This window comes from Castor canadensis, chromosome 2, assembly GCF_047511655.1.
Source record: "Castor canadensis chromosome 2, mCasCan1.hap1v2, whole genome shotgun sequence".
NCBI lineage: Eukaryota > Metazoa > Chordata > Mammalia > Rodentia > Castoridae > Castor > Castor canadensis.
Genome location: NC_133387.1, coordinates 190,742,256 through 190,754,077, shown reverse-complemented (window position 1 = coordinate 190,754,077; position 11,822 = coordinate 190,742,256). Strand labels below are relative to the sequence as shown.

At 39.7% G+C, this 11,822-nt stretch overlaps 1 protein-coding gene across 2 annotated transcripts in view; it reads left to right on the top strand.

The window, feature by feature from the left end:
* Positions 1–950: 950 nt before the first annotated feature.
* Positions 951–11,822, top strand: part of Zc3h12c (zinc finger CCCH-type containing 12C) — a 68,178-nt gene continuing 57,306 nt past the window's right edge. The window contains exon 1 of one of the 2 annotated variants that reach the window (XM_074066760.1): positions 951–1,505. In XM_074066760.1, coding sequence (XP_073922861.1) covers positions 1,482–1,505 — 24 coding nt within the window. In that variant the 5' untranslated portion in view covers positions 951–1,481. The other variant, XM_074066762.1, reaches the window with a different exon arrangement.

The following is an 11,822-nucleotide window of genomic DNA, read 5'->3' as shown; positions in this document are numbered from 1 at the left end:
AGGTGCCAGCCAGGGAGATGGGGAAATCTGTGCTGCTCAGCTGAGCCATAAAGGCAAAAAATTTTTTTTAAGGAACATTAAAATAGAAACTATAAAGTTGGAGTCCCAATAAAGTCAAGCATGTCACTACCATTAACCAGCGATTAACAAATCACAATAGGGCTTAGATCATCAATGCCCTATTGAAAAAAATTCAGAAGCCAGAAAAGTGAAAAGCGTGACCAAAAGACATGAAGCTTGGTCCAGTGAAATAAATATGTGCCTTGGATACAAGAGATATGAAACCTTCATATCTCCCTCTTCCCTCTTGCTCCAGCCTTAGAGGCATCCTCCTGCTCAGGGTTAGGAGCAATGCTGCTGCTAAAAAATCCCATAGGCAGGAGGCTAAAATTCTCTAAACGTTTCTGAAGTGATGACCTAGATTGTGCTGTGTGTGGTTCAGCTCTCAGAAGCAGGAACGCTCTGCTCTCAGAGCTTTTCCCACTTGCATCTCAGGTGCCCATCTCAGGTGGGTGCAGAGGGCTCGTTTCCTCCCTGCCTCCTGAAAGAGACCTGGATTGATCTTGGGTTCAACCTTGGCATTGACATGATTGCCATTTCCAGGATGGCCAATTTCCTGCCTGAAACAAGTCGTTGGCCAGGGTGAAATCCCAGCAGCTTCATTTGTTTAAATTCCCCTATGGTCTTGCTTAGGCAGGGTGTGTTATCTTCCTCGTGTCGGAATATTGATAATAAGTAAACAACCCACGGGCACAGCCCTAAGAGGACAGCCGGTGGATTTCCTTGAGTGCCAGGGCATGCATGCATGATCCGTGCTGTTGCAGGGTGGAGATGAAGTTGCCTTCCATCTGGTACAAGGCTGGGAGTCGGGGGCGGCGAGGGGAGGTAAGGACCCCTAGATGGAGCCGAGAAAGGGAACGTAACGTAGGGCGGTCCCAGAGGCCGGGTTAGAGCCCGACACGTCCCAGCAGCTCCCCTCGCCCCTCTCCACGCCTCCCGGGTTTTCCCCGTTGGCTCGGGGTTTCCTGTTTCAGTTCTCGGCAATCTCCAGCAGCAGGTGCTGGTTTGCCAACCTCAGAATCAGAGGCGGCGAAGGAGGAGAAAGAACCGAGCGAATGGGAGGAGGACGCGGCTAAGAACTCAGCAGGGAGCAGGCGGCAGAGCCAGGGTCGCTCTGGCCAGTGGAGCAGCAGCGAGGGCGGCGGGCCGGGCCGAGTCGAGCCGAGCCGAGTCGAGCCGAGCCGAGCCGAGCCGAGTCAAGCCGAGGGCCGAGCGCGCCCGAGCCGGGGCTCCCGGCGTACGGCCGGCTGGCTGGCTGACCAGACGGACGGACGGCCAGGCGGGCTGGTGGCCGGCCGGCATGGAGGAACCTCCTGCTTGGCCCGCGCCCTAGCAGCGGCCACGGCGGCCCAGGGCTGAAGCGAGAGGCGGCCGCCTGCCAGACGGCCCCGGGGTCGCGCCGGTTTCCAGAGCATGTTGTGATGGCCGCTGAGAAGACGCTGCAAGTAGGTTGAGCAACAGATCCGTGCGCGCGCGCCGGGGCGGTGGGAGTTGTGCAAGCCGGCGGAGGGGGCGGCGCGGGGGAGGAGGGCCGAGGTGGCCGTTGTCGCCGCGGGCCCCGTCCCTGTCTCGCCGCTTCTTCGCGGGATTGACCATGCCGGGGAGCGACCCCCAGGTTTGTCCTCGGGAAGGGCTGGGGGCTGGGGGGGAACCCGACGGGGGCGCCGAGGGAGGCGGGCGTCGGGAGGGCCGCGGGGCCGGGAGGCCGCGCCCGAGCGCGGGCGGGCGGAGGGTCCGGCCCGGCGAGCTCCGGGCCCAGGCGGGGCGGGCTCCGGTGGTCGAGTGGCCGAGCTCCCGCCGCTCAGGTGGGGCCGAGCTGAAAGCCCAGCGCATCCTCCCCGCGGGCGGCGAGGTGAGGCCGGGATTGCCGGCCCGCGCGGCCTAGGGCACCCGGTCCAGTCCCGCCCGCCGAACATGGAGGAGGACTCGGGCGCCGCGAGTGCAAACGGACCCAAGGCTCCGCGCCTGCTGCCCCTCCCTCTCACGGGGTTAGGCGCACCCCGACATCCCAGCTCCACCCCTCCATCACAGCTGCACCCCCACCCCCCCGCGTTGTCCTCACGCCTGTGTCCCTTCGTCCCTTGTCCCCAGCCTGCTTTACTCCCTGCGTGCTTTTTGAAGCTAGGTTCCTTCCTAGTTTGAACTCCCTACAGAGGTGTTGCCTCTACTACTTGGATCAGTGGATTCCGCTTTTCTTCCCTAAACGGTGTCATCCTTACTTGTCCCTTCAAGTCCTTAAATACAGCTTTTAAGTGCTGGTGGTGGCTCTCACTAGGGGGTTCTTTCCCTTTGGGTGTCGGTGAACATTCCCGCTTTGTGCTCCAAGTTTTGTGATGTAGAGATGAAACAGTAATCTAGATTTAGGAAAGTTTTGCTATTGGCTGCGAGACTTTTGGAGTGTCTCCAGGCCCATCAGGCGCTGTTTGATTCAGATCTTAGAATAGATATGGAGATACTTGAGCCTACGTACTGTATATTTAGCAATTTGGGAGAGTTGTACAGTTCTTCACTTATTTCCTCATTGAGATTTTCATTTTCTAATGCTAATACAAACAGAAAACAGGGGACATGCCAAAGACATATTTTGTGGACTTTCCAAGACCCAGAAGTCCCTACTGAGTACAGCTGGGTGTGGTGGTGTGTGACTGTAATCCCAGCATTCAGCTGAGGCAGCAAGATTGTAAATTCAATGCCAGTCTGGGCTACATAGCAAGGCCCTGTCTCAAAAAGAAAAAAAAAAGTCTTAAGTATGTTGGGTATGATTTTCGTTTATTCAATCTCCTTCGCATACAATTAATTTTAGCAGCAATTTCTTAATCTTACATTTGACTGTATAGGTATCTTGTCAAATCTGACGTTTCACTGTATGTAGATAACTTACCTAAAGATTTGTAAAGTTAGTCTTACTGAGACAAGCCCGGGATGATGCCTATTTCAGGTTTGTCCTATTCCTTTTTCTCTTCAAGGTTAGCGTGCTGGTTTTGTTACCTAAATCTAGCTACTTGTAGGGACCATAAAACTATCGTAATGGTCTGTTGTGTTGACTATGAACCCATAGTTCAAAAAATATTTGAGTATTTTTATTTAAAGAATAGATTTTACTTTCAAAGTAAGCCACAATTTTATTTCTGGCATCTGGTCATCATAAAATAAAATGAATTTCTTTTTTTTTAAGTACTGAGACTTGAACCCAGGGCCTCGTGCATGCCAGGCACTCTACCACTGATCTATACCCCAACCCAAAATGAACCTTTAAATAAGGCTAGTATTTTTAACGCTCTGTTTAATAATGAAAGTCTAATAGAATTATTTTAGTAAAATGGAAAATATTAAAGGATAGGAAACAAACTTGGAATGTTTGTATGCTGATGGGAGTTTTTATTAGTCACTTCCTTTGGTATATTTTTGTTTTAATTACCAAAATATTAAAAATATCCTCTTTTATATTGCAGACTTCTGAGGAGCTGTTTTAATGGGTTATACCTGCCAAATTGGATCCCATGTGGTTAATAGAAATCGTATCTTTAAAACAGTTTCTCATTCTCCAACTGGGTTACCTTGCCTTCATTCTAGCAGACCACAATGTGTAGTGGTGGTAGTCTCATTTTATACATGTTTAGTGTTTTTCATTTTTTTACATAAACTTAGAAGAATTCTTTCACTCCAATTTGATGCAGTTTTAAAGAACGAAACAATATGCTAGTAGGAAAAAAAAAATTTTTAAAAATTCCTGTTGGAAGGCAAGATTATAAACTAATCTGCCAGTTATTGCTCATTTGGAACTAGGATACTTGACAAATTATTATTTAGTATCAATCTTAAGTGAAAGATAAGGCCCTGACCCATAAGGGGATTATGGACAATGGAATATACTAAGTGCCGTCAGTGAAGAAGTGAAAAATTCAGATTCTGGGGAAGGCCTCAAAGGTAGAGTTCAAGTGGGTAGAGCTGGGTAAGAGTCATGTCCAAGTAGAGAGTATTGAATCCAGGACACTGTTTGAATAGCAGGTGATTAAGGGGGTGGGTAGAGTCTTGTGTGTAAATTGTATGAGGCAGAGAAATATTAAATAAGATGGTCTGTGAATAATAAATTCTAATTAAAGCAGGGTTCCAAATTTAGGCGTAAAATACTGAGATTCTGGGGTTTGATCTCAAATCTCCGAAATAATTCCAAAAATTCTTCTTGTGTGTTAAGTGCTAATATGCCTCATCACTTGCAGCATTGGTCCACAGTTAATGACAGAGTGAGGATTCCAACTTAGCCAGACCAAGTCCCTGTTAAGACAGAGACTAAGGTCTCTGTATTACTGTGAGGCTTAAACAGTATAATAGCATCATCTTTCCTGGGAGTTTCTAAAAAGACATATACTTTGCTGTATACTTGGAATTAGATGGCTTGTAGTTTTAAACCCTACTTTCTCATCACCATGGAACACACACTGTTTCCTCATGACATTAAAAATATTTCAAACATTTTCTTCTAACAATATATTATTTTATCTAACCATTCTGGTATTTCGGTTAGACATTTATTCTTTCCTTAAATTTTAATATCATAATACTTCAGTTGAATACTTCAGTAAAATGCTCTTCTGTATCTGTGTTTTTAGCCTGGATTCCTAGACATAATGGTCAAAGAAAATAAGCTTTCAGGTTTTTGATAGTCAAAAAGCTTTTTGACCAAAAAGTTGTATTGATACACCCAGTGAAAGAGTGAGAGTGCTGACTTCATCTCGTGTTGGAATCCACTTTTTTTGGAGGGGCGGCCCCAGGGGGTTGAACTCAAGGCCTCAGTTTGCTTGGCAGTTATGCTACCACTTGAGCCACACTGCCAGCCTATGAATTCACTAAGTATTAACTTTTAAAATCTTTGACAATTTGTTAGGTGATCACTAATACCTAATTTTAATATTTACTTTTGTATTTATATTTTCAATTACTGAAATGGTATTAGTTGATCAAGAAAAAGTATGGAGAAAACTCAAGGCCATATGAAATCTCCTTGCTCAGAAATAACAAATATTTTAATAAGTATTCTACCTATTATTTTTCATACAGAAATACTGTTTATTTCTCCATAGCATTTGCAGATTAGATGATAGTTATCTATTTCTTCTTTATTTCTTTTCTTCCTTCTGTGTTTCTGCTCTTCATCTGTCAAAGAAAATACTGTCAGATGCATAGCTTTACCATAAGGATTGACTGATAATACAAATGATTACACCTCATTCTGTGCCTCATACTAGGCTTTTTTTTTTTTTTTTAAATCTTGTTAGTAATTGTCAGGTAATTCTGATGGCAAGGATTCTGTGGTCCATACCATTTTAGCCCAATTTTTTCTACAGGATTGGCACATAGATACTTCATGAATATGCTTTAATTACTTAAAAGCCATATATACCTTATGGGACTTTTTATTTTTAATTTTTTGTGGTGATGGAGATGGAATCTCCCATCCTCACTCATGCTAGGCATGCCCTCTACCACTGAGCTACATCCCCAGCCATATAGTTCTTTAAATGAATCTGCTCATGCTGGTTATGATGAACAAAACCAATAGCGGATGAGAGATGGTTGTAGCAATCAGTGCAGAGAAAACACACAATTGCTACCCAAACATTTAAAGATTAACTTAATATTTATTACGTGATTTCTTGAGGAACAGTATACATTTGTCTTTTAAAGAATGCAGTGAGCCTTAATTACCCCTCTTAGCAGGGGAAGGATATAAAAGTGAATTTTCCAAAAAGCTAGTCCTTAAGAACAAAGCATTTAAACTATTTAAATGGAAAGATAATTTATTCACATGATTTAGACTTTCCTATCTTCAAGTAATACATGGTTCATGAAAGATACTAGCTGCCATTTATTGAGCCTCTATGCCAATAGAGGCTCTGTGCCAGGTACAATAGTAAGGACTTTACTTACATGATCTAACTGGGTTTGATAGCAACTCCATAAGGTATGTTCTGTTGGAACTAGAGATACCTAGAGATGTTGAGTCACTCATTCCAGGTTATTGAGGTTTCTGATTTATTCTAAACTAAAATAGCAATACATTATGCAGTTTGTGTGCTTTAGATGGTGGGAGGTAACAGGAATCAGTTCTTTATATTGACTCCTGTCAGTGACTTAAGATCTTCATATCTTGACGTTAGCCACTTCTTACTGATACTGTCACTTCCTCCAGTTGGCAGATGGTATCTGTTGTGTACTGTGAAGGTGGATCAAGCTAACATTAGATCTACAGCAAAAGTCTGTAGGCAGTGATTAAAGACCTAGGGTATGCTCAGGTAGTCTAGGCTGACGAACTGAAAGTTAGCACTATAGTAAGAGAGCAGGTAAGGCCTCTGACGTTAGCTAGATCTGGATTTGAATCCTAGGTCTGCTGTTTTCTGGCTGTGACCCTAGGCAAGACTGTTAATTTTAATTTCTTTTTGATTTCTCGCCCATCAAGCACTGTTACTTTGCAGATTGTTTTTACTGATTCAAGATAACAAATGTAAAAGTGCTTGACACAAAAGACTTCAATATTATAAAAATGATTGAGCAGTATCCATTGATTTGATTGGGCAGAGATTTTGTTTGTTTTGTTTTACTAGTTAATCCCTGACTCTTAGATGTGTTCTGAGTATTTGGAATTGCCAGATGTAAAACTTCTATAAAATCAAGCTTACTCTTATTGTTACTAATATGTAAGTTTATAGTTTAGGTTTTTCGAAGGACTTTTATATCAATTACTTTATGTCTTTTAGGGTGAAGCTAAAATTAGTTTTTGTTCTTTATTCTTAGTCATCTGTACTCATTTCCTATTCAAAATTATGCAGGCTTAATTTTTTTTCCTTATTCTGTGAGTTAGTCTTATTTCCAGTCTTGACTTTCCTTTATAATTTGTTTTTATTGTTTTGTACACTCACACAGAACCATTTTCTCATGTAATTGGAACTTTCTTCTCATTGTTGACTTAAACTTGTTAAATGTTTATATCATTTTCTTTGATGGCCCCACTGAGTTAGTGATCTTATATATTACATACTTTCTGCAATTTTGCTGTAATTGTAAGATGATTAGTAAGACTCAAAACAGATAAAATATGCAATAAATGCTCTATTTTAGGTAAAGTACATTACATTTTTTTCTGTTTTTGCTAAGGTAGAAAACTACCTTGAGTAACACAAAAATTACGGACATAATGTGAATTAAAATTAGCAATATCAGATAGGAAAAATAGTTTTAAATGAGGAAATGTTTTCCAAACTGCATTTCTTTCTATTATTTTGATTACTTCAATCTATCTTTTAAAATTAAACTTTGTTCAATATTTTGACATTTTATTACATTTGGAAAATGTAGCAAAAGTGTGAGATAAGAATGAAAATCACCTATAATTCTCACTTATAGATAACTAAAAAGGTAGGTATCCTTGTTTCATTTTAAAAAATTTAATATAAACACATTCTTTTAAAAAGTGCACACATTAACAAATTTTAAAAAAGTATACACATTGTAGTTTTGTCTTACTTGTCATAAGAGTTTTTGTATGTCATTCAATCTTCTTTTAAGAGATTATTTTTATTGGTCAGATAGCATTCAAGTACTGTAGTTTAATTAAATTCATAGTGAATATTTAGATTGTGACCAAACCAAGAAAAAAAAAGGGAGAACCCAAATGAAATTAGAGGTGACAAAAAGAGATATTACAACTGATACTACAGAAATACAAAAAGTCAAGAGAAAGAAAACAAAGAAACACAAAAAGTCATTAAAGCCTATTGTGAACGATTATACACCAACAAATTGAAATGCCTAGAAGAAATGGAGAAATTTCTGAACATACAGATAGTGACCAGTTTTTTAGTTGTAATAAAAACTGTGATAAATGACTGTGCATAACATCACTGCTTACATTGTTGAATATTTTTAACACGTTTGGATACGTGATCATGAAAACTGCTGTGTAGAAAAGTTGTACCAGTTTGTATTCCTATCAGCAATACATGAGCGTCCACATTTCTGTGCATCTGTCACTGGTTTCTTTACATGGCCTTTCTTTGTTAATTTGATGGACAAGAATGGGCATAGTGCTAAGAAACTTATTTTGTAGAGTCAGAGAGACTAAGTTTGAGTTTCTTTTGTGACACTTATTAGTTACATGTATGTGATCTTAGGCAGTTTCTTATTAATTTCCCTAAGCCTCAGTTTCTTTGCCTGAAAAATAGTTATAGTAATAGATATTATCATAGTTATATCATGATTGTGGGTACTGGTGATAAACATTGAAGCACTTAAGTCTTAGCTGTCACTATTTGTTATGGGCAAGTTCTTCTCATTTATGTACAAGTTAGACATCCCCTAACCCAAAATCTGGAATGCCCGAAAGCCCAAAGCTTTTTGAGTGCCAACATGATGCCACAAGTAAAAAATTCCATACTATGAAACTATTTCATGTATAAAGTTATTTAAATTATTGTATAAAGTTACTTTTAGGCTATGTGTGTAAGGCATATCTGAAATGTAAATGAATTTCATGTTTAGACTAGGATACCATCCCTACTGTATCTCATTATGTGTATATGCAAATATTCTAAAACCCCCAAACACAAAATCCAACAGTTCTGATCCCATATGCTTTGAATAAGGGATACTCAACTTGGAAGTGTAAACCTGGTATTAGCTGATATAAAAGAAACTTACATTCATATAACCATTTGACTACCTTACTAAACTCTTATGTCCTGTTAGATAAATTGTAAGACATATACCAATGCTTTTCCAGTTGAGTCTTGATTTCCAGGATACATAATGACCAGGATCTTTTCCTCCTAATATATCAATTACACCGCTTTTTCTTGTCTTACTGCATTGGCTGAAATCAGAGAACAATCTTGATTAATAGACACTTAGGGCTTATTTCTGACTTTAATGAAACTATGACATGGTATTGTACTTTTAAGACACCTGTAGGCTATTGTTTTCTAACACAGGTATCACCTGCTTATATACAGTTCTGAAAATATAACAGTTAAATGTAAGAAAAAATAATTTGCATCTTATAGGGGGATTCCCTTAAATTATTAAACCCCTAGGTATTTAAAAAAAATCTTCAATTATGTATTTTCAGTATGTGGTCTCTTTTTAAAATATCGAATATATAGTCAATTGGCATTCCAGTAAAGCTGAAATTTTACTACTTTTGTCCCACGTAATGATTCTGTCCTATCCTGGTGTAAATTTTGAGAACTGTTCTTCTTGTCACATATGCCCACTTAGGTCATGTCCATACAATATGGGTAAGAGTAAGTGAAACAGGTCAGACTCGCTGGAAAAAGACTGTCTTCATTCAGATAAAGTCTTAGGGTCAGGTTCCCTGTACCCTCCTTACCAGTCCCCTCAGGCACCTTTGCAGAACACTGTTTGAGCCCCCCCAACCCCCTCCCCCAAACATCAAGTAATTTGCAATTGCCCCCCTACCACCACCACCAAATGGCAGTGAAACTGAAACTGAACTTTTCAGAGACTGGCAGGCAAACTACATTGTGATATTATGAGGTTTTCATTAAATAGGTTTTGTACCGAAGTCCCAATTTAATATCTTAAAAATACAGACTACAACTGGTAGAGGAGACCAAGGGAGGAAGAAAAGAAGGAAAGAAAGGTAGTGATTAATAATGAAGTATATTGCATATGTGTAGAAACAACAGAAGGAAACATGCTGAAGTGTTAAACAACACAAGCTATAGGGAAGACTGAGGAGGTATAGTGGAGAGGGGGTTACATTGACTGAAGCACAGTGCATGTGCAGGTATAATACCAGGGCCAAAATCACACTGAACAACAGACACACACTAAACAACGAAGGACAAGAATGACAAAACAGGTCATGCTCAGGGGAGGGCACTATCAGAAGGGGAGGGAAAAAGGAGGAAGTAAAAGTGAATATGGTTGATGTGCTTTTCTACATAAAATACATCTGTTTGCAGATAATTACCATGTTTATATCTCCAATCCTGACTTATTTCCTGTACATTGCTGCTTTGTGAACAGCTCAACCTGGATAACTATTGGTATTTGAAACTAAAATTATCTAAGATAGATTTTTTTTTAATCCCATATATGCTCCTTTCTAACTTTAGTAAGTGCTACTGCCTCCTTTTCAGCTGCTCAAATAAAAAATCTAGACATTCTTGCTATTTCATGTCATCTTCCACACTCAGTCCATACAAGAATCTTTAACCAGTACATGTATGAGTTGAATTAACAAGGTTGTTCAAGATTAGAAAATCTGTTACCATAAAATAAAAACCTCCCTGGACTATGTACTATTATAATTTGAATATATTATATAATTTATGACAATTAGAACTTTTATATATAAGTAAGATTAATTTACACACATATTTGGCTACTTTGGGCACCATCTGTTGGGTGTGTTAACAGTTATGCTAGTCTCATAGACTAGTCGGGATGCCTTCAATCTTCCTTAGTGCCCTTCTAGAATAATCTAGAATAATATAGAAGTTGCTGGATGCTTTGAGGTTTTGCTAGAACACATCCGTAGAACTTATGGATGCAGTGTCCTTGGTCAAGAGTGTATAAATCTTTAATAAAGTATTTATTTCTTCCACAGTTATTTATACTTACAACCTCTTCTTAAGTCAGCCTTGATTATAGTCTTAATTTATTGGCATAAAGATTTATGCAGAAATATTATTAAAGAATCCCTTGCATTTCATTGGCTAGTACATTAGTAATGTTACACATTTGTGGTATTCTGACCTTTCGGTCATATTTTTCAGAGGTACTCATTCATTTGTCATGTAGAACCAACTTTCCATTTTATTAATCAGTTTTTGCTTTATTTTGGTTTTTGGTCCTGAGGATTGAATCTAGTGCCTCACCCATGCTTAGCATGTACCCTACCACTAAGCTACTGCTCTAGCTCTGTTGACCAATTGTATTCTTCTTTTTGTTTCCGCTTTTAATTTTACTCCTTCATCTACCTCTGCTTTGGTTTGCTTATTTTAACCTTTCAAACTTAATTGTTTAATTCCATTGTTTCTTGTTTTATATTAAATGCATGTAAACCATGGAGGATCCATTTGACCACATCCCAGAAGTTATCATTTTATTGTCATCCATTTCTAAATAGTCCATAAATTTACTTTTAAGTTTTTCTTTAACAGCAGTTATTTGGAAGAGCTTCAATTTATATATACTGCTTTTTGGGGGACTTGTTTTTTGTTATGTATCTATTGCTAGCATTTTCCTGTATCACGGTGATTATGTGTCTATTGTCAAGGTTTGCATTTTCCTCAAGGCCTTGAAAAGTTGTTCTAGTGCTTCAGAGCTATATACAGCTCTGGAGTCAAGCAGCACATGGTAAGTTATTGTGTGGGTACTTGAGATAAAGGTCATTCTTGTGTGAATACTATGGCACCTTGAAGTTTAGTACCATCTGTCATTTAAACCTGTGAATGAGAGAAGTAAATCTTATGTTTTGGATTGTGAAGGCTTTTTGTACTCTTTAAGGAGGGGATACTGTACCTTTCACAATAAACTGATTGCCTAGCTTGTTTAAAAAGTCTTAAGTCCTTAGTGGAATTTCCCTACTGATAGATCAGCATACATCTTGGGCCAGATGTGTTCCCTTTTGTGGGTTTTCTAGGATTTCCGGAGGGAAGAGGGGGTGGAAGGTTGAGCTGCCACCTGGGTCTTTTGCATGGCCCCCATTATACTCTCTTTACCAGCCTAACAGTGCATCA